The 21,643-nt window shown below is 67.3% G+C and overlaps 1 protein-coding gene across 1 annotated transcript; it reads left to right on the top strand.

Moving 5' to 3' along the window:
- Positions 1-822: 822 nt before the first annotated feature.
- THBS2 (thrombospondin 2) lies at positions 823-16,964 on the top strand. The gene is made up of 21 exons (XM_037520716.1): positions 823-886; positions 2,458-3,014; positions 3,360-3,444; positions 4,168-4,340; positions 4,553-4,693; positions 5,090-5,186; positions 6,134-6,301; positions 6,431-6,607; positions 6,933-7,106; positions 7,571-7,698; positions 7,772-7,924; positions 8,146-8,364; positions 9,116-9,223; positions 10,035-10,194; positions 10,325-10,443; positions 10,837-11,071; positions 13,103-13,330; positions 13,761-14,032; positions 14,582-14,679; positions 15,171-15,310; positions 16,352-16,964. Exons 1-21 carry the CDS (start codon positions 838-840, stop codon positions 16,357-16,359), a joined length of 3,489 nt encoding a protein of 1,162 aa, XP_037376613.1. The 5' UTR covers positions 823-837; the 3' UTR covers positions 16,360-16,964.
- The last annotated feature ends 4,679 nt before the right edge of the window (positions 16,965-21,643 follow it).

The raw sequence follows: 21,643 nt of genomic DNA, 5'->3' as shown, positions 1-21,643 counted from the left end.
CATACACACACACCACAAAGCCACACACTGTAAAACACATATACCACACACCATACATACACCTCACAATCCACAAACACAACCACATTACTGCAAACCACACACACTACACACCAGATACCACACACACCACAAACACACCACATATCTCACACACACACCACACACACAACCACACACTGCAAACCACACACAACACACACCGCACCACAGACACCATACACACCACACTCACACCATATACCTCATACACATACACACATACAACCACATACTACAAACCACACATACACATCACACACACGCACAAAAACTACACACACAACATACTGCAACCACACATACACTCTGCCCACACACACGACAACCACAAACACACGCCCCACACACACACCACATACCACACACACCATCCCACACCACACATACAGACCCTACCACACACACACAAACCCACCACACACCACAAACACACAACACACAAACCTCCCATATATACCACACACACACCACCCCACACACGTGTCATACACACCACACACACCAAATACAAAAAACACACACCCTACACATCAAAGACACCACACACACACCACGCACACACACACCACACAACTGTCCCCACACCACACACACAATATACATGCATCACATACACCACACACACCACACACACCACACACACCACACACACACCACACAATATACACACATCACACACACCACACACCACCCACACACCACACGGGGATTACGACGAGCTGTGTCACCTCGACCGCACGTGCCCCTGTCCCCGCTGACCAGTGTCTTCCCCTGCAGGTTCTGGGCGGACGCGGGATGGCCTGGGCTCTGGTCCTGCTGGCCCTGTGGGCCTCAGTTGCTCGCGGTGAGTGCAGTCCTGGGCTGCAGGGGGGCTCCCTGAACGATGAGGGTCTCCCCAAAAGATGAAAGAGTCTGCCCCGAAAGACGAGGGGCTCGTCCAGGAAGCTGTGGCCGGGGAGTCTAACTTGCCAGAATGTTCTGAGCTTCATCTGAAGTAAACGTGCGCATTTAGCACGTGCATCCGTGTAACGTGGAATGCCGGGCTTGGCCTCGGCTCCCCCTCCGGAGTGTGCTTCTGCCGTGCACTTAGCCTTGGGGGGGGTTGGTTTTTTTAAAAAAACTTTTATTTATTTTATTTATTATTTATTTATTATTTTTACTCTTTAAGTTGAATCCGCCTCGCCCTGCGCCATGGCCTGGCTCCTGCTCCCGGGGGTCCCCAGGCGCCCTCGCGGGGCTCCCTGCCTCACAGCTTGTTTTCTTCCCGCCTTTCCCCACTCACAAGTGGCCCCGCATTTATTTTCCGCGGCCCGGTTCCCATGGCCACGTGACACGCAGCGAGGACAGCTCGGGCCCCGCTGCCATCCCCCGGGCTGGCACACGGGGCGCCACGGGCAGGCCTTCCTCGCGCGTGAGACTTTTTTGATTGCGAGAACTTGCTGCAGGTGTGTCGGGAGGCGCCCAGCCAGGGGTGGATTTCGACGTCGTTGCTGACGGGTCCGGGAGGCCGACAGACGGCCCCTCGGGGGCGGTGCCGGCTAGCGCTCGCCACTGCCCCTGCCCTTCCCTAGAGAGTGGCGCCTGAGCCTGTGAGGGCAGCGCCCCCGGCCCGCGCCCGCGGCCTCCCAGCTGCCACCGCGGACGCCCCCCGAGTGCGATGGGCCACGGCTGCGGCTGCGGTCAAGCCCGTGGGGACGGCAGGAAAGCGAGCGTGCCGGGCTCGGGCTCCGACGACGGTGGCCGCGGCCTGTGGTCAGCGGCTTGGCGGGGCGGCGGGTTCAACTCGCCCAGCGGCCGGGGAGCCGGGCTCTCACTTGCCCACGTCAGGTGAAAGCCGCCCGCTTGAACGTTCTCCGCAGCAAACTGTTTGAAGTCTTCAAACTGTTGCTGCTTTGGAGGCCGATGCTCTTCTTCCCAGCAGCTTGGATGGGCCTGGAACCTTCACTTAGAGCCTCCCCGGCCTCCCCTGGCCTCCCCCCGGCCTCTCCCGGCCTCCTCCCGGCCTCCTCCCGGCCTCTCCTGGCCTCCCCCGGCCTCCCCCGGCCTCCACCTCTCTCCCCCCACTTCCCCTGGCCTCCCCCAGTTTCCATGGGCCTCCCCCGGCCTCCTCTGGCCACCCCCAGGCCTCCTGGCCTCCCGCAGTCCTCTTGGGGAGGGCAGGGCTGCACAAAATCCCCCATGGCCCTGAGTCCATCAGAGATGCCTGGAGTCCAGCGATCCAGCTGCTTTTGGGGAGACCACCCCGAGGGGGCTTCTTCTCTAGGGCTGTCTTCTGGGTTACTGTAGAGCCAAGGGGTCCCCATAGCCCTGCTCTGGGGGAATGGTGGGGCCTGTGGGGTCTGCACAGGGCACACTGCTTGCCCCAGAAGCCCTGCTGGGTGGCGGGGCCTGACCAGGCGCCTCTGTCCCCCACAGCCGGTCACCAGGACGATGGCGCGTCCTTTGACCTCTTCAGCGTCAGCAACATCAACCGCAAGACCATCGGTGCCAAGCAGTTCCGGGGGCCCGAGCCCGGCGCCCCCGCCTACCGCTTCGTGCGGTTCGACTACATCCCGCCGGTGGGCGCGGAGGCCCTGGGCCGGATCGCCGAGGCCGCGCGGCGGCTGGACGGCTTCTTCCTCACGGCCCGCCTGAAGCAGGACGGCCAGTCCAGGGGCACCCTGCTGGCGCTCGAGGGCCCCGGCGCCACCCACCGGCAGTTCGAGATCGTCTCCGATGGCCCGGCGGACAGCCTGGACCTCACCTACTGGACGGGCAGCGGCCCGCACCAGCTGTCCCTGGAGGACGTGGGCCTGGCCGACTCCCAGTGGAAGGACATCACCGTGCAGGTGGCGGGGGGCACCTTCAGCCTGCACGTGGGCTGTGACCTGGTGGACAGCGTGGCGCTGGACGAGCCCTTCTACGAGTGGCTGCAGGCGGAGAAGGGCAGGATGTACGTGGCCAAGGGCGCTGCCCGGGACAGCCACTTCCGGGTACGTGCTGCGGGGGCAGCAGGTGCGGGACACCGCCCAGGCCACGGCTGCACCCCGGCTCCACGGGGCCGCGCACACCCGCCCGTCCACAGCGTGTCCTCCGCGGGCAGCTGTCCCGGTGCGGCCGGCGGCCCCCGTCCCATCTCTGGCCCGGCCACCCTGTGCTGCGCCCGGCGAGGGGACCGGACCCATCCTGGCAGGGGGGTCGACCCCGGGGCGGGAGGGCCCACGCATGCTGCTGTTTGCCGGGTGGCACCCGAGCTGAGTCAGCACCGGGCGGCCCCAGGGGACCAGGCGTGTGTGACCAGCTGGCGGCTCCATCGCCCCTCCTCCCTGTGCCCCCAGGGCCTGCTGCAGAGCGTCCACTTGGTGTTTGAGGAGTCTGTGGAGGACGTCCTCGGCGGCAAGGGCTGCCCGCCCAGCCAGGGAGGTGGGTGCCGAGGGGGGAGCCGCGGGCCGGGTCACCCCTGGACGTTGCCTTGACCTGGAGCTCTCCTCGCCCGCGAGGGTGGCCCTGGCTCGTGCAGGCTGGGCTCCGGCCCGGCGCGTCCACGCTGGGGGCATCAGGTCACCTCGAGGCGCCTGCGGCCTCTCAGGGGTTTCTGACCTGTCCCTGCCGCTGGGGGCGCTCGCTGCCAGGCAGACCCCGCCTGGCCGGCCGGACCCGGGCCCAGGTCCCAGCCCAGGTCCCAGCGCGTCCCGCCGTGAGGCCTGAGCTGCCCTTTAAACGCGGGCGTCACTTCTAGGGAGTCACCTAGAGAGAGTCTGACTTTCCTCTTAGGAATGTGGAGCTGAGCCCTGGGGGCCCGCGCACCCCGGCTGCGCCCCCACCCAGAGCGTGCCAGGCTGGGCCGTGGGAGAGTGGGGGGGCGGAGGGCTGGGGGTGGGGATGGGCTGGGGGTGGGGACTCCTGAGTCGCCGTGGACAGGTTCTGTGTCTGTGCCGGGGCCAGGCCGCCAAGGGCTGCCGTCTGGGGCCGCCCTGAAGGGCTGAGTTCAGCGAGGGCGGCAGGAAGAGGCGGCGGTCTTGGCGAAGCCCCCCCAGAAGAGGGCCGTAAGGGGCGCAGAGAGCGGGCAGCAGAGGCCAGTTGAGAGGGTGACCGGGTAGCGCGGCCCCGGGGCGGACGGGCCGCCTCACCCCCTGTGCCCTGCAGCGGAGGCCAACGCCATCAGCGAGGACACGGACACGCTGCGCCTGAGCCCCCCGGCCGAGCTGCTGGGCCCCGGCGTGTGCGAGCACTCGTGCGAGGAGCTGGGCCGCGCCATCCGCGAGCTGCAGGGGCTGCGCCTGGTGGTGGACCAGCTGCACGAGAACCTGCGCGCGGTGGTGGGTGCCCGCCCCGCCCGGCCCCCGGCCCGGCCCCGGCCCGCCCCGGCCCCAAGCCCGCCCCGGCCACCCCGGCCCAGGCCCTGTCCCCCGCGTGTCCCTGCCCGCGTGGGGGGCGTCCTGACTCCACTCGCGACGCGGGCCTGGGGCTCGGCTCTTCTGTCTGCGCTCGAGGCCGCGTCTGTGTGCACTGACCTCGCTGCGTCTTCCAGTCGAGCGACAACCAGTTTTTCTGGGAGCTCATCGGGGGTCCTCACAAGACAAGGAACATGTCCGCTTGCTGGCAGGACGGCCGGGTCTTCGCAGAGAATGCGACCTGGGTGGTGGACAGCTGCACCAAGTGTACCTGCAAGGTGGGCGCCTGCAGGGCGGGTTGCCTGTGGGCTGGGCTCCTTCAAGGGGGGCTCCTGTAGAGTGGGGCGCACTCGCCCCCTCAGGGCAGGGTCACCTGCCGGCCACCGCCCCTGGCCCGACTCGGTCGCTGGAGGCGGTCCGCCGGGAGCGGCAGGAGCCGGGTGTCAGCCCAGGGCACGAGGCTGCCCTACAGGCCCTGGCGCTGTCCTCCGGGAGGTCCGGGTGCCCTCACTGCTCAGGGTGGGTGCGGGCGCAGGGAGTGGGGGCGCCCGTGGGCCCCGGCTCGGGAGGGAAGGCGGGGCTGCCCTTCTCAGGTCTGGGCGCCCCACGCGGGCTGGGATTCAAGCCTCCCGTGGGGCTCCCGGGTCCCGCGGTGACTCCATCTTCACTTGCAGAAGTTCAAGACCGTTTGCCACCAGATCACATGCCCGCCCGTGACCTGCGCCCACCCGACCTTCGTGGAGGGCGAGTGCTGCCCCTCCTGCACCCACGGTGAGTGCCCGGACGGCCCGCGGGTGCCGGGGCTGAGCAGATGTGCAGGTGAGGGGAGGAAGTGGCCGGCACTGCCCCCGCCGCCCGCCCTCACCGGCGCCCAGGACGGCCCGCAGGACCTTGGGGGGCAAAGGCAGCCAGGGGCTGGAGAAAGCCGCTCTCCTCGGGGGCCCAGGGAGCTTCATGCCCACGTGTGGGTGCAGGATGGACATGGAGCTCAGCCCCACCCCTCACGCGCGTGGTTTTGAGCAAAATGCATTTTCTGGGCTTCAGCGTCACCGTCACCGGCGGGAACAGGCGGGAGCGGGCCCTCCGGGGTGTCGCGTGAGCAGCACGGCCTGTGCGGCCAGTGCCCGCCGCGTGCCCATGAGGGGACGGTGCAGGGCGGGGCGGGGGGCGGACACTTGTCTTCGCAGCGTCAGCAGCGCGGCGCCCCTCGGCAGGGCAGGGCGGGACAGCCGCTGCTCGAGTCGCTGTCCTCATTGGGGGCCGCGGCTCCCCGAGAAGCCCCTGCGCAGCCACTGCCTCTGCTGGGCGCGTTTGGAGGGCCTTGGAGCTCCTCCAATGCCCTGTCCTTTCACCCCCGAATTGAAACGCGTCGTGACGCACGCAGCGAGGGAGGTGGTGGGGGCCGGCGGCCCTCTGGCTGTCACCGGGCGCGGGCTGGCCGCACTCCCACTGGTCAAGGGCAGAGCAGACGTGAGCGCAGCCGCCTCCTGGCCCGGGCACAGGCGGGCAACCCCGGGCGCACAGCAGGCCTCTGCCCCACGCACTGTGAGCGGCTGCTCGGGCGGCCCCGCCGGCCCCTGCTGGACACAGCCCGCTCCCCAGCGTCCCGTCTGTCCCTCTGTCCGTCCATCCACTTGCTCGCTGGCTCTCGCAGGCGCCTGGGCCTATCCTACTGCGATGGCTGGTCCTGAGCCTGATGGCTTTTATGTCCCTGGCAGCGGCCGGCGAGGAGGGCTGGTCCCCATGGGCGGAGTGGACCGAGTGCTCGGCCACCTGTGGGCCCGGCACCCAGCAGAGGGGCCGCTCCTGCGACGCCACCAGCAGCAGCTGCCTGGGGCCGTCCATCCAGACGCGGGCCTGCAGCCTGGGCCAGTGCGACCACCGCAGTGAGTGCAGGCGGCGCGGGGCTGCGGGCGGAGGGCGGGCGGGCGGGCGGGCGGGCGGGCCGGGAGCAGCCAGCCTGGCCGGGCCGCCGCCTGCTGGGCCCAGGGCTCACGGCCACTCCCCCGCGCCAGTCCGGCAGGACGGGGGCTGGAGCCACTGGTCGCCTTGGTCGTCCTGCTCCGTGACCTGCGGCGTTGGCAACATCACGCGCATCCGGCTCTGCAACTCGCCGGTGCCCCAGCTGGGGGGCAGGAGCTGCAAAGGCGGCGGGCGGGAGACGCGGGGCTGCCAGGGCAGCCCCTGCCCAGGTGAGCCGGGCCGCGTCCAGGGCCGGCCTCCTCCTGCCGGCGGGAGTCGAGGCCCAGGCCCCGGAGCCGCCCGCGGAGGCCCGGGGGTGGGGTGTGGGCGGAGCGGGGCGCTGAGGGACGCGGCTCACGTGGCTTCCCGGGAGCCCTCCGCGGCCCGCGGCCCGTGCAGGGCCTGGCCCAGCCGCAGTCTCTGCCTGGAGGAAAACCCAAACGCTGGGAGTTTCGCCCTCCACGTGACCCGAGCGCCCGCGGGCCGGGGAAGGGCCTGCTCACGGTCCTCGGGTCCTCCGGGAAGCCCGAGCGCCCCCTCTGTGCTTCTCTGCAGTCGATGGCCAGTGGAGCCCCTGGTCCCCGTGGTCAGCCTGCTCTGTCACCTGTGCTGGGGGCATCCGGGAGCGGACACGCGGGTGCAACAGTCCCGAGCCTCAGCACGGTGGGAAGGCGTGTGTGGGCGCCGCGCAGCAGCAGCAGATGTGCAACAAGCGGCGCTGCCCGATTGGTGGGTGTGCTTGGGGGGTGTGCACGGAGGGCGTGCGTGGTGTGTATGTGTGGAGGGTGCCTGTGGTGTGTGTGCGTGGAGGGTGTGCGTGGTGTGTGAGTGGAGGGCGTACATGGTGTGTGTGCGTGGAGGTGTGTGTGGAGGCGTGCGTGGTGTGTGTGCGTGGAGGGCATGCATTGCAAGGAGGTGTGCATGGTGTGTGTGTGGAGGACGTACATGGTGAGTGTGCGTGGAGGCATGCGTGGTGAGTGTGCGTGGAGGGCGTGCATGGAGGCGTGCATGGAGGTGTGCGTGGAGGATGCGTGGAGGGCGTGCGTGGAGGGCGTGCGTGGCGTGTGTGCTCCCAGTCAGGTCCCCACACGTGACAGCCGAGCCTGCTGGGAGTGTCTCCCCACCTGGGCGCCGCCCGGCGAGGTGCCCCAGGTGGAGCTCCACCCGCCTCACGGGCCGCCCTCGCCCCGCAGACGGCTGCCTGTCCAACCCCTGCTTCCCCGGGGCCGAGTGCAACAGCTTCCCCGACGGGTCCTGGTCCTGCGGCTCCTGCCCGGCCGGCCTCCTGGGCAACGGCACCCACTGCGAGGACCTGGACGAGGTGGGTGTGGGCGCCGCGGGGGCCGGGGCGGGGGGGTGGGCGCCGGCCGGGCTCACGCGCCGTGTCCCCCCAGTGCGCTGTGGTCCCGGACGTCTGCTTCCCGATGGGCAAGGCCCCCCGCTGCGTCAACACCAACCCCGGCTTCCACTGCCTGCCCTGCCCCCCGCGCTACAAGGGCAGCCAGCCCTTCGGGGTCGGCCTGGAGGCGGCCAGGACGGGGAAGCAGGTGAGGCCTCTGGGCGGGGGCCAGAGCCGGGGCAGGCCGGCTGGGGCGGGGGGGGGGGGGGGGGGGGGCTGGAATGCCTCGGCATGGGGGAGGGGTTGCCGCGGTGGGGCCTCGCCTCGGCCGCCCTGACCGCAGCGGCTGCCCCCGCCCGGCGCGGCTCAGGCCCTTGTGGGGTGGGGCTCGGGGGTCGGGGTCCCCGTCGAGCCGCGCCCTCGCCGCAGGTGTGCGAGCCCGAGAACCCCTGCGAGGACAGGACGCACAGCTGCCACCGGCACGCGGAGTGCGTGTACCTGGGCCACTTCAGCGACCCCATGTACAAGTGCGAGTGCCGGACGGGCTACGCGGGCGACGGGCGCATCTGCGGGGAGGACTCGGACCTGGACGGCTGGCCCAACAGGAGCCTGGTGTGCGCCGCCAACGCCAGCTACCACTGCGTCCAGGTGGGGCCGCGGGGGCCGGTTCAGAGGTCAGCCTACCTGGGGCAAGTTAGTGGTCTAACAACGGGGAGCCCCAGACCCTCGGGCCCCCTGCTCCCCCGTGGCCCCACCTTTGCGGGCACGGAGAGGCGCTGGTCAGGGGCTGTGGCGGCATCCCTGAGCCCCGGGCCCTGTCCCGAGGCCTCGCCAAGCTCCTGCAGCTTTCGCAGAAACTCAGGCAGTTCAACGGCCAAGACCGCGCGTCCCCCAGGGTGCGGGTCTCTTGAGGACAAAGCACGGCAAGACCCTGCTGTTCCCACGACGTCCCTGCCCTGGGCGCCGGCCCTCGGGCTCGGTCCTGCTTCCCGTCCTGCCAGGCCCACCCGTGCCGCCTGGTCCCGGGGCTGCGCCTGGCGCCTCCGCCCTGGTGTTGACGTCCGCTTGGCCCAGTGTCCAGTCGTCACAGCGGACAGAGCGGAAACCCACATTGTCCGCGCGCTGGGACGCGGGCTCCGGCGAGGCCGTGCTCTGGCGGGCCCTCTGAGCGGCCACGGCGGGGGACGGGCGCGGGCTGGCTCTTGGGGGGGCGGGCTGGCTCCGCGCCCGTCGGTGCCTTCACTGGGGCCTCGGGTGTGGGCGGAGGGGGTCCCATCCCACTTGTGGGGTGCGGCCGGCCCAGGTAGCCCCAGAAGCAGGCTGTGCTGGGGCTCCTGCCCCCGCAGACGCCCACGCTTGCTCCGGCCGCCTGGGGCCTGACCGCCAGCGCCCCTCGCAGGACAACTGCCCACTCCTGCCGAACTCCGGGCAAGAAGACTTTGACCAGGACGGCGCCGGCGACGCCTGTGACGAGGATGACGACAACGACGGGGTCACGGATGAGAAGGTGGGCGGGGCCCAGGAGCAGGGCCTGGAGGGGGGCCTGGCGGGGCCTGGAGGAGGGGGGCCTGGTGGGGGGCCTGGTGGGTGGGGGCCTTGTGGGGGTGTGGGGGGCCTGGCAGGGGCCTGACGGGGGTGGGGGCCTGGTGGGGCCTGGTGGGGCCTGGCGGGGGGCCTGGCGGGAGGGGGCCTGATGGGGGGTGGGGGGCCTGGAGGGGGGCCTGGCGGGGCCTGGAGGAGGGGGCCTGGCAGGGGGCCTGACGGGAGGGGGCCTGATGGGGGCTGGGGGGCCTGGAGGGGGGCCTGGCGGGGCCTGGAGGAGGGGGGCCTGGCAGGGGGCCTGAGGGGGGGTGGGGGCCTGATGGGGGGTTGGAGGGCCTGGCAGGGGGCCTAACCGGGGCGGGGGGCCTGGCAGGGGGCCTCGCGGGCAGGGTGTGCTCCGTGGCACCCAGGGCATCAGGCCCTCCTGAGGCCGGTGCAGGCAAGAGCCCGGGCCACAGTGCAAGCCGCTGAGCTGCGCCTCACTGTGCCAATGGGGGCCGCCTGCCCCTCGGGCCCGAGCGTGTTGCCATGTCCGAGGAAAGGCCTTTTCCTGCACAACAAATGATTTAACATGGCGGCTCGCACCCCGGCCTCTGCCGGAAGTGGGGCGCCCGCAGCCAGGAAACGCGTGTCCACACGCCAATGGACGACGGGGCATCAGGCGTGTCCTCCGGCCCCGCTGCCTCCTCTCCAGCACTGCCTGACCGGGGTGCCGGACGCCCGGGTGAACCCCGCGAGGACCCGGCCTTCTCTGAAACCCCCTCGCCCTTCCCTAGGACAACTGCCCGCTGCTCTTCAACCCCCGGCAGCTGGACTACGACAGGGACGAGGTGGGGGACCGCTGCGACAACTGCCCGCAGGTGCACAACCCCGCCCAGATCGACACCGACCACAACGGGGAGGGCGACGCCTGCTCAGTGGACATCGATGGGGACGGTCAGTCCCGCCTGCCCACCGGGAGTGGCCAGCTTGGCTCCGTCCTGTGCCTGTCATGTGAGCTATGGTTGCGTGAGGCGAGGCGGGCGGGGTGGGGCTGACCACCTGCCTCCTCACCCGCGCCCCGCAGACGTCTTCAATGAGCGTGACAACTGCCCCTACGTGTACAACACGGACCAGCGGGACACGGACGGCGACGGCGTGGGCGACCACTGCGACAACTGCCCGCTGGTGCACAACCCCGACCAGGTACCGCGGGCTGGGCAGCCGGGGGGCCAGGCCCTGGCCAGGGGCGCGTCAGGTGAGCGGCCAGGAGATGGCCGGGTGTCAGGTACAGCCTCGGTGTCCGTGGCCCCGGGAAGCCCCGAGCACAGCTCTTGCCCTCTGCGGCCTGTGGGGTCCACGAGGCGCGCCGGGCCCCCAGCAGGGCCTCTGCTGGTCCCGGGCCCTGTGGCCGCCACCGTCGCCTCCGGGGCCTTCTGCAGCGCCCGGGTCTGAGAGGGGCGGCGGGGCCCGTGGGGCAGGCGGGCTCTGCCTGAGGCCTGCACCCACCAGCCCTGCGCCTGGGGCCGAGGGCGGCAGAGGCCGGGCCCGGCAGTGGCGGCCTCACTGGACGTCCCTCTCCCCGCCGGCCGCCTGCAGACCGATGTGGACAATGACCTGGTGGGAGACCAGTGTGACAACAACGAGGACATCGACGAGGACGGACACCAGAACAACCAGGACAACTGCCCCTACATCTCCAACGCCAACCAAGCCGACCACGACCAGGACGGCCAGGGCGACGCCTGCGACTCCGACGACGACAACGACGGGATCCCCGACGACAGGGACAACTGCCGGCTGGTGTTCAACCCCGGCCAGGAGGACACGGACGGTGGGTTTGCAGCGCGGCCGCAGGCCCGGTCGTCTCAGGCTGCGCCAGCCCCGGGGAGGAGGCGCCCCGCGAGCTGGGCAGTGGTGGCAAGTGGCTGCAGGGAGGGCGGGCAGCGGTGCTCGAGGACGCAGACATGGCAGGACATGTGAGAAAGACGCTGTGGCCCAGCAGCCGCGTGGCGGGGCTGCGGCAGCTGGGCCGGAGGGCAGGGCCCCAGGAGGCGTCTCGCGGCTGGCACACGGGAGTGGTGCTCGGCGCGGGGCACGGGTGCCTTTGCTCCTGAGTCCTAGTGGTTCGCTGGCTTGGGGGCCCCAGGGGCACCCAGATACGGTGTGTTGGTGACTGAGCCCACGTGGCTGAGAAGCACAGGAGGGTTCCTGGTCTGAGGGCCCCCCAGGGAGCCCCAGGATGCTCTGTCCTGACCCGCAGAGGTCTTTTCCCACAGCCGCTGGGCAGGGTGGGGCTGCTGGCCTGGAGAGGGCCGAGGGCCCATCTCGGGGGCCCACCTCTCACAGGGCGTCAGCGGGATGCTGGTGACAAAAGGAACTGAGCACAGACTGAGGAGTACGATGGGGAGGAGTTTCAGTTGACATTGATTCTCATCTTCTTCTAGAACAATCTGCATGGTAATGGGTGCTTGAATAAATCCTAACTGCCTGTAGGACTGAAACAGGGGTAGACAGGGCTGCAAGGCCACAGGCCAGGAGGGCGGCTGGAGTGATGGAACGGCTGTCCACCTGTCCAGGCTCTGAGACCAGAGAAGCCCCCAAAGCCCCCAAAGGCCACAAACCAAAACCCAAGGCCAGGCCCTAACAAAGGACAGGGCCCAGTAAGAGGACAGGTCAGTCTGTGGGCCTCGCCCACACGCACAACTGCCAGAGGCCTCGGGCTCCAGGAACAGCCACCCCGGGGTGTATTTTACAAACGGGGAGACAAAGAGCTCATGTGGTCACCACCCAGATGGTCACCACGGGTCGCCAGGAGTGCTGGGCAGCTCTGGCCAGTGTGATGGTCACCACTGGTCCCGCAGAGGCCGTGTCAGAGACACCCAGTGTCACAGCTCTGCGTGAGCTGTTGGGCGACACCAGCAGCAACAGCTCTTTGCGCCGCCAGGCCGGGCGGGGCTCTGGGGCTCCCTTCAGGCATGAAGAAAGACGAGGCCCCGTCCCGGCAGAGGTCTTGGGCTCCGCTCCCTCCGGGCGGGCGGCGGCTGGACGCTGCTTTTCCTCTTGCTTCGGAGCCAGGGGCGGAGCCTGCCCTTCTTTCTTCTTCCTTCAGAGGCTGGAACCATCTTGTCTTCAGGGGCTGGTGCAGTTGCTCCCTCAGCTCCACCCACCCTGGCTTATGTCCTCGCGGGGCGCCCCACCCCCACGGCCGATTGGCCCGTTTTCCAATCCTGTGGCTGATGGGGCCATTTAGCACCAGTCGGCTCACAGCTCACACCTGGCTGGTCCACTCCACGACCAGCAAGTGCCTGTTACCTGAAGGGCTCCGAGGCGCAACTGCCCCAACCGACTGTGGTGGCGCCAGGAGAGACCAGCGCCGCTGCGGCTGCCACCACTGACCCGGTGGTTCCGGTGACAGAACGAGCACTGTAGCCCGTGACTGGCAGCTGCACCATCACCCCACCTGACCCTTCCCGCCTACCCTCACCCCACCCCAGCCCTCACCCAACCTCTCTAGAAAACTAGATGAGAAAACTCAAAAGAAGGGCGTCCACAGCTCCCAGGAGCCCTGAGAGTGAGCCAGCTCCGCCCCGAGTGCTGTGGGGTGACCAAGAGGCCACAAAAAGTGACCAGAGGGGAGCTGAGACTCAGCTGCCCTCACTGGGCCACATGTGGCCGCACTGGGTTGGGCAGGTGTGGGCTGCTCTGTGGGGTCCGGGCCCCGCCCCAGCTCTCCCACGCGGCCACCTCCGGGCAGCACCTGTGAGCACTGAGGCCCGAGGTCATGGAGGGGCGAGCCGGGCGGCCAGCCCTGCGGGCGTGCTGCGCTGGGGCCTCCCTCCACCCGCTGTGTTCCTGGTGACAGGTGATGGGAGGGGCGACATCTGCAAAGACGACTTTGACAACGACAGCGTCCCGGACATCGACGACGTGTGTCCGGAAAACAACGCCATCAGTGAGACCGACTTCCGGAACTTCCAGATGGTCCACCTGGACCCCAAAGGCACCACTCAGATCGACCCCAACTGGGTGATCCGCCATCAAGGCAAAGAGCTGGTGCAGACGGCCAACTCCGACCCTGGCATTGCAGTGGGTGAGCCTCAGGGCGCGCCCCCCCCAACCGGGGTGCCCAGTGTGCTTGGGAGGGCGAGCCTTGCCCCCGGCCCCTCTCCCTCCTATCTAGCCCCACCTCCCCGGCACCCCTCCCCCTCCCCGGCCCTGCCTCCCTGACCCCTCCTGCATGGTTGCAAGGCCTTGGGCTTGACCTGAGCTGACAGGAGAGCTGAGGCCAACCTCCCTCCCAGGGTCCTGGGGTGTCAGGCCATTTTGCTTCACGCCGAGTTGGTCTCCGACTTCCCACCGCAGGGCTGAGCTGTGCTGGGCCTCCCCGAGGACCTCACAGCTGCGGTGCCAGCCTGAGCAGGATGGGCGAGGGCGCCGCCACCCCGTGTGCCCGTGGGACCGTGGGCAGCAGTCCTGTGGCACCCCTTACAGGCCCCATGACCAGGCGTCCTCTGCCCCAGGCTTCGATGAGTTTGGGTCTGTGGACTTCAGCGGCACCTTCTACGTCAACACGGACCGGGACGACGACTACGCCGGCTTCGTCTTCGGGTACCAGTCGAGCAGCCGCTTCTACGTGGTCATGTGGAAGCAGGTCACCCAGACCTACTGGGAAGACCGGCCCACCCGGGCCTACGGCTACTCCGGGGTGTCCCTCAAGGTGGTGAACTCCACCACGGGCACAGGCGAGCACCTGAGGAACGCCCTGTGGCACACGGGGAACACGGAGGGGCAGGTGAGCGGCCGCGGCCGGGGTTTGTGGGAGGGAAGAGCCAGGGCTCCCAGAGACAGGCCGGGAACCGACCCCCGGAGCCAAGCCACAGCTGCCCTCACAGGCTTCCGGCGGGGGGGTCCTGCTGGCCAGGGACACCGCCCGGTGTCATAGACACAGCTGGTGCTCCCTGGCATGTGGGACCCAGCACTGCCCGGGCAGACTCCAGCCAGCAGGCGCCCAGGCTGAGGCCTTTGTCCCAGGGCCCCATGTGAGGGAGCAGAGGTCTGGAATGGGAGCCCATCTGGGGCCGGTGCCTGCGCCCCAGCCCTGCACCGCAGCTCAGCGCCCCAATCCCTACACCCAGCCCCATGCCCGGAGCCCTGCGCCCCAGCCTGGTGCCCCAATACCTGCACCCCAGCCCCATGCCCCACCCATCGCAGAGACTCCCCCCTACAGTGTGGGCAGAGCCAGCAACTCGGGACTCACAGCCGAGCAGCCCTTCGGTTCCCAGTTGGTGTAAAACTGTCGTGAAGGCTCGGCGTGTGGGCTGAGCTTGAGTGCCACCCCCAGGTCCGCACTCTGTGGCACGACCCCAAAAACATCGGCTGGAAGGACTACACGGCCTACAGGTGGCACCTGATCCACAGGCCCAAGACGGGCTACATGAGGTGAGGCGCGGCCCCCCGCCCCCCGCAGCCGGCGCACCCTGTGCTCCGGGTTCTTCTGCCTCGGCCGCCCCTTCCCTGCTGCACACGCTGCTCGCTTTCCGGAAAACAGGAAAAGCGTGGAAGAGGGAACATCCAGGCCCCGGGTCCCAGGGGCCAGGGACAGTGTCTCCTCCTGGGGGGCGCAGGACCCAGCGGTTCCCGGAGCCCTGGGGTCCCCTCCCACCCCGCCTGCTGGAGCCGGGCCCTGTGCTGCGGGGGGAGCCCTCTGGGCCCTGCTCACGGCTCCCCAGAAGGGGCTTTAGCACCTGAGGGTCGGGAGGTCCCATGCAGAGACCTGAGTCCCAACAGGGGCAGGACAGGCCCCCCAGAAGCCGCCTCTGCTCTCAAAGGTGGAGGAGGCTGGAGCCTCCCTGGGCCCTGCCTGCCCCCATAGGCTCTGGCCGCGCCCACACAGGGGCTCCGTACCCCCTCTCTCCCCTCCCTGGCCTCAGAGTCTTGGTGCACGAGGGCAAGCAGGTCATGGCCGACTCGGGACCCATCTACGACCACACGTTCTCCGGCGGGCGCCTGGGCCTGTTCGTCTTCTCTCAAGAGATGGTCTATTTCTCGGACCTCAAGTACGAGTGCAGAGGTGGGTGCCCGCGCCGCGCCCGGGCCGGCCGCCTGGGGGGAGCACTTACGCCTGCGCCGAGCACTGCTGCCCCCAGGCCCAGGCGGGCGCCCCCCCGACCCCCACCCCCGCCGGAGCCCCCACTCCTGCCCCCGCTCCCCCCCCCCCGTCCCGCTGCCCTCAGCTCCGGCTGCTCCCCCGCAGGATTGCCTTAGAGTGAGCTGGAAACTCAGGTCTTCCGTGCGCGTGTGGGCGGCAAACCGGGCCTAGAGGCCGGACACAGTGGCCGCGCCTTGCCGGTCAGAGCCTCGGGGCAGCGCCGAGAGGGCCCCGGGAGCCTCCTCGCAGCGCAGAGGGGGAGAGTTTAGGTGGAGGAGGCAGGTCTTAGGGCGCGAGAAAGTGGACTTGACGGGGAGGCCGTTAGCCCCGCGGCCCCTGCACTGGACCCTCCGGAGCCCCTGGTTCGATGCCTTCCGCCCCTGAGAGCAGCTTAGGCTTTGGGCCTTGCTAAAAATAGAAAGAAGGAGGGGGGGGAGACGATGCTCGGCTGTTGACGGGTCTGAGAGTCGGGGTGTGGATGGGGGGCTGGGGGCTTCAAGGCCCGCACCTCTCCACGGGGGGCCGCAGGGAGAAGGGACCGCGGCGGAGGCCCGTCCTCTTGCTCTGGAGATGTCTTCTCCCCCGTGTTAGCTTTCCAAGACACTGTCCCCCCCTCCACCTCCGTTGTGGAAATCCTTTTTAAAATAAAATCGGGGGCCGCCCCTCGTGGCTGCCCGCAGGCTCTGCGGCGCCGGTTCGATCCCCGGCTGCTCCCCGGCCCCCGGAGGAGGGTCCCGCATGGCGCGCAGACCTCTCCTGCCGCCCGCTGCTCCCCTCAGCAGTGTCCTTCGGTCCTTCTGCCTGCTCTGCTCCCCGCTCTGGCTCTGGTGGATTCTCTCACCCTCCCGCGCTTCTGAGTGTGCCCAGTGCTTGTGTAAATACATAAATCTTAAAAATAAAATAAAGTAGAATCGGGACGTCAGGCCTCTGAGCACGGCCTGCTAACTCGCGGCTGTCTTGCAGACGTCTGAAGGGGACGCCTGTGCTCTGCGATGTACTGTAGCGCCGGCCTCCTGGCCAGCTCCCCCCAGCAGCCTCCGTCCTCCTGGCCCCGCCCAGCCCGCCCCGAGTGCCTTCAGGGGACGAACACCCGGCCCGGCGTGAACGTCCACTCGAGGAGAGCTGTCCGGCCGCGGGGGAGTGAAGACAGCGCGGCCGGCTGCCCCCCTGTTCAAGAGAACGACGTTTGCACACAGGGTGGGGCGCCCCTTGCCCGGCGCCCCCGAGGTGAGGGGCGAGTGCGGTGACCCCGCGAGCAGGAACAGCGGCACTGAGAACGCGGCAGCCCCGGGTGGGAGCTGCTCCCGGTCGCTTCCTGCCGGGGCCCAGAGCGGATCCAACGGCGCAGGAGCCCGGGATGCGCTTCCTCCAGGACGGCGGGCAGCGGGCTGGGCGGCCGGCCCCTGCGCCTGGACGTCGAGGCTGGCTGGAGCCGCACCCCGGCCTGCGCTGGGGGAGCCGGTCAGCACCTTGGGCCCGGGACTCGGGAGCGGGGAGTGTCGCCCCCTCGGGGGCAGCATATTTTGTTAAGGTTCCTGTTAAAAATGTGTTGTTCATATTTATTAAATGAGTATAGAATGCAGCTCCGCTCATCCGTGACTCGTTTTAAACGCACCACGTCACACCCACGTAGCAAGTTTCTAGAAACAAACACCAGGTAATACTGGGAGGCGCAGCCACGGCCCGGCGCCTCCCGTCCCCGCAGGCCCACGCCGTCTCGACAGCGGCGGGAGCGCGAGGGCTGTGCGGCCCAGCAGCTCTGGCCGGGGCGCCCTCCTGTGTGCTCCGCGCCCTCTGCCTGTTCTATGCACGGAAAGCTTTTCCGACACGCAGGAAAGCTTCGCGTTGCCTTTCCCACGCACGGCCTGGTCTGCTCAGCCTCTGAGTGGCCCCGGCCCCTGCCGGCGGCGCAGCAGGTGTCTCTGCCGGGTCCAGAGAGAGGGCCAGAGGCTGGGCCTCCCCCGTGCGTTGTGCTGTTGCACAGCGCCGCCCCAGGGTCCCTGGGAAGCTCTGGTCTGGTCTTGCTCCGCGGGGGACGGGGAGTGGGGGGGTGGGGGGCAGCTCTGGGCGCACAGCGAGGCTGGGGGTGGAGCGAGGCTAGAGGGCAGGAGCGGGGCTGGGGGCGGAGGCCAGGCTGGGGGCAGGGGAGCAGGGCTGGGGGCAAGGGACGGCCAGGGGCTGGCGAGCAGGAGGCGCCGCGTGCACTGGAATCTTCTGTGAACTATTTATATTTTTAAAACCGACACTTGTACAGTTTGATGAAGCTTCCTCTAGCCAGAGACTGTCATATTTATTTATTTCTTCGCGCGGTCAGAGTGTCCCCCCTGAAGCCTGCGTTTAGTTTCAGCCTGGCTTTTGTACTTCAGAGATGAACAGCCGGAAATCAACTGTGAAAGCTCCTCTATAAATGAATCTCCCTTTTTCAAAAAGCACGAGCAGAGATTCCCTGGGGAGGCAAGAACCGGCGTCCTGCGGGGGCCGAGGCGCCCCGTGCTCCGCTGGGCGTCAGCAGGAGAGGCTGCCCCTCCGGTTCCATGGGGGGGTCCCCGAGACGCCCCGGCCTCCGCTGCTCACCGTCCGGAGAGGAGGCCCTTGTGCGCAGCTACTGGCCTCGCGGGATGGCTCAGAAAAAGCAGGGACACCAGGGGCGCCCCCCACCCTGTGCACGGGTGACCGTCCCCCCGACCCCGAGCGCTGGGGCAGCGGAGAGGCAACATGTGTCCACACCGCCTCTCGCCTGCCCAGGCCGGGGCAGCTGCTCCTGAGTCCTCTGCGCTGGGGGCACCTGAGCACCGGGCAGAGAGGGCCAGGGCCAGGGGAGCGCTCATGTTTCCAGCCGTGGTAGTGGAGACGGGTCAGGAAGGAGCCCGGAGGGCCGAGGGACGCGAGAAGGGCGGGCTCTGTCACTGGCGACTGGGAGTCCCCCCTGCCCCCCACTCCACGTGCAGCCAGAGGCCCTGGGAGGCCCAGCAGCCCAGGAGGCCAGGGCTTGGGCTGAGCGGTCACTGGGGGCCGAAGGGCCCTTGGTGGGCACTTTACAAAACGAAAATACATGATGTGTTTGGTGATGATTCTTAGGAACCAGGCACTAAAGTGAAGGACTTTTCCCATTTAGGATTTTTTGTCATTTATTGAAAAATTAAGTTTTCTGCTTGGCTGCTTTGTCCCGTCTCAGACCTTCATGCACACCCACATGCCCACCGCGCACCCACACCATGCACACCAGCACGTGCACACCACACGCCCACGCCGCATGTCCACATCGCACACCCCACATCCATCCCGCACGCCCCCTGTCCACACTGCACGTCCACACTGCATGCCCCATGTCCATACTGCATGCACCGAGCTTTGGGAGAAGTGGTGTTTTGACATCAGCGTTTTAGCAAAGAGGCCCAGCAGCCAGGCCCGGCCACGCTGGGCAGCTGGGCTGGGCGAACCCTCTCCCAGGTGCTTCCTGCTCTGCCCGGGCTGGCGGCCGCCGTCTGCGAGGGAGCCCCAAAGAGCCGAGTCTAAAGCAAAGGGTCAGGCGGCGAGACGGCGCCCCATCTTCTGTGCTACTTGCTTACTTTTAAATAGTCATTTTGTGTTTACGTAAATCCGTTCATTCCGTGGATGACTTTTCTAGCTACGAGAATTATCCAGTTGTCCCAGGGTGGCATGGAAGGCACATGACTGTGCTCAGTGTCCAAAAATGCAATTATCTTCCGTTAATGTGGCGCCGGAGCGTCGCGCGTCCACATGTGCTGCGTGCCCAGGGCGCGTGAAGGAGACGCCGGGGCGGGGGTGGTGGTGGTGGTGCTGTGCCGGCTGTCACGCGCCCGCAGCACGCGCCGACGAGAGGCAGCCGGGCCTCTGGTGTGATTTCCTTGGGTGAGGATTGAGGGCGAGTCGGTGAGGATTTCAGCTGCTCGGAAGGATGAGGACGGCACAAGCACCGGGAGGAGTCGCTCCAGATTTTGGGTTTCCTGCCCTGTTTGGGGAGGACAGACTTTCCCCTCTGTGGGGAGCCCTGACCCTGGCCTAGGAGGAGAGTGAGGCCAGGCTGAGGCCAGGTCCTGGACAACGGACAGCGGGACACGTGAAACCTGCGCTGGCCGTCCCCTAAGGCACGTCGCCGCGTCCTTCTGGGCTGTCCGTGTGGTTTGAGGAAGAGCATAGCATCCGGCCACTCCAAATCCATCGCTAGAGAGAGAATTATAGGTCATTCTCCCTCATTCCTAGCTCTTCTCCTCTCATGCCATCCATTCGTGGGATCAAAGACTGGGTGTGGGGCCTCCCCGGTGGCGCAGCGGTTGAGCGCTGGGTTGAGAAGCTCCCCGCGGCCTCCGCGGCGCCGGTTCGATCCCCGGCTGCTCCCCGGCCACCGGAGGAGGGTCCCCCACGGCGCGCAGACCTCTCCTGCCGCCCGCTGCTCCCCTCAGCAGTGTCCTTCAGTCCTTCTGCCTGCTCTGCTCCCCGCTCTGGCTCTGGTGGATCCTCTCACCCTCCCGCGCTTCTGCTGTACCCAGTGCATGTATAAACAAACAAACAAATAAATAAATAAAACATGCCTCTATTTAAAAAAAAAAAAGACTTAAAAAAAAAAAGTGGGTGTGTACCTTAAACCTATACAGGGTAATTTATCAATCGTAGCTCAACAAAGTCAGGATAAACGGGCAGTGAAGGGAAGTCTTACTCGGGAACAAGAATAATGGGCAAACCCACCTGTGCTGCTACGTACAGCAACAAGTGACAGGAGAAGGAAACTAAGAGGATAATTCCACTTACATTCGCATCCAAACAATTGAATACCTAGGAGTAAATTCAGCCAAAGAGGTGAAAGGCTTCTATAACAAAAACTGTGAAACGTTGCTGAAAGAAATGAATAAGAGCCTAAATAAATGAAAAGCCACCGTGTCCTTATAGGTTGGTAGGGCAATTTGCCCCCGGATGGCACCCGCACACTCAGCACATCTGCTGCCAAAATTCCAAGAGCCTTTTTGCAGAAATGGAAAAGATGATGCCCAGATGTCTATGGGACTGCAAGCCAAAACCGAAAAGCCAAAGCACTGGTGAAAAATAGGAGCAGAGGAGTCACATTTCCAAATTTCGAACCTTTCTACAAAGCTAGGCTTCCAAAGCAGCGAGGTGCTGGCACAGGACAGCGCGGCGGGCGGAGCCGAAGGCTCAGAGGCTTTATGGCCGGACATCTGTGGCCAGTTGGGTCCCCAGACCACTGCTAAGGGAGAACAATCTCTTCCACAAACAGTGCTGGGCAGCCGGATGCCTCGCGCCAGAGAACGGCGGTGGCCCCTGCCTCACACCACACACACATCTACTCAGAGTGGGTCAGGAACTGGGCGTCAGAGTTGAAACTGCAGACATCGGCGTCGCGCAGCCGCATCGCTTGGGTCACCAGGCCCACAAGCACGAGCACAGAGAGGACTGTGGCCGTGGCTCTACCCCGTCACGGCAGAGGCGCTCTGCACCCAAGGGTGTTGTCAACAAGGTGAGGACCTCATGGGTCTGATGAGGGTCTGGTGCTCCTAACACATAACGATCTCATACAGCCGCTGGCAAAAGGCAGACAGCGAGGACAGCACGGGACCCGGGTCACGAGTCCTTCTGGAAAAGCAGCCGGACACCCACAGCCACCCCCCAGGATGCGGCAGTGAGGAAGGCCAGCGCTGGCCGGGGTGGGGCATGCGGATGGCCCGGGCACCCCCAGGGAGTGAGAGCAGGAGGCAGGCCCAGGGGTGCTCCCTGCACTGGGCACCTCGGCTGGGCAGGAGGATGCACTGGTCTCCTGGGCACGGACGAGCCTGGGTGACCTCCTAGGAAGTGGGGGAGTCCAGACTCGGGAGATCAGGCAGGTGTCCCGTGGGGGCACCTGCTGGCAGGGCTGCGGCCTCGGTCCGCACTGTGTGAGAAGAGCCGAGATGGGTCCAAAACACACCAGGGAGGCCTGAGTCTCTACCCCCTGCCCCGGGTCTGAGCTGGGGCTCCCTGGTGGCCTCCGTGCCCCGCTCCTGACCTGGGCGAGGAAGGGCTGACCCAGCTGAGAACAGACGGGACTGGCTGGGACGTGAGCTCTGCCGCACCAGACACCGACCCCGGGGCCCCAGTCTGCCCCCCACATCCCTGGGGTGAAACAGGGAGCTCTCGGACCTCCCTGCACCACGGTGGGGGGCTGCCGGCCGGCTCCGAGTGGGTGGGGTTGGGGCGCCCTGGAGCTGGGGTTAGGACGGGTGTTTGAAGCGGCCCTGCACCTGC

The sequence above is a fragment of the Talpa occidentalis genome, unplaced genomic scaffold, assembly GCF_014898055.3.
Source record: "Talpa occidentalis isolate TD23 unplaced genomic scaffold, MPIMG_talOcc4v2.1 talOcc4.2, whole genome shotgun sequence".
Taxonomy (NCBI): Eukaryota; Metazoa; Chordata; class Mammalia; order Eulipotyphla; family Talpidae; genus Talpa; species Talpa occidentalis.
Note: the sequence above shows the minus strand (reverse complement) of the source record. Positions and strands in the feature narration are given on the sequence as shown.

Bases quoted from the DNA above. Each gene is read 5' to 3' on its own strand.
- THBS2 (XM_037520716.1), top strand. From the start codon at position 838: ATGGCCTGGGCTCTGGTCCTGCTGGCCCTGTGGGCCTCAGTTGCTCGC. The intron at 6,608-6,932 runs GTGAGCCGGGCC...GCTTCTCTGCAG, and splicing joins CCAGGGCAGCCCCTGCCCAG to TCGATGGCCAGTGGAGCCCC. The intron at 10,195-10,324 runs GTCAGTCCCGCC...CGCGCCCCGCAG, and splicing joins AGTGGACATCGATGGGGACG to ACGTCTTCAATGAGCGTGAC.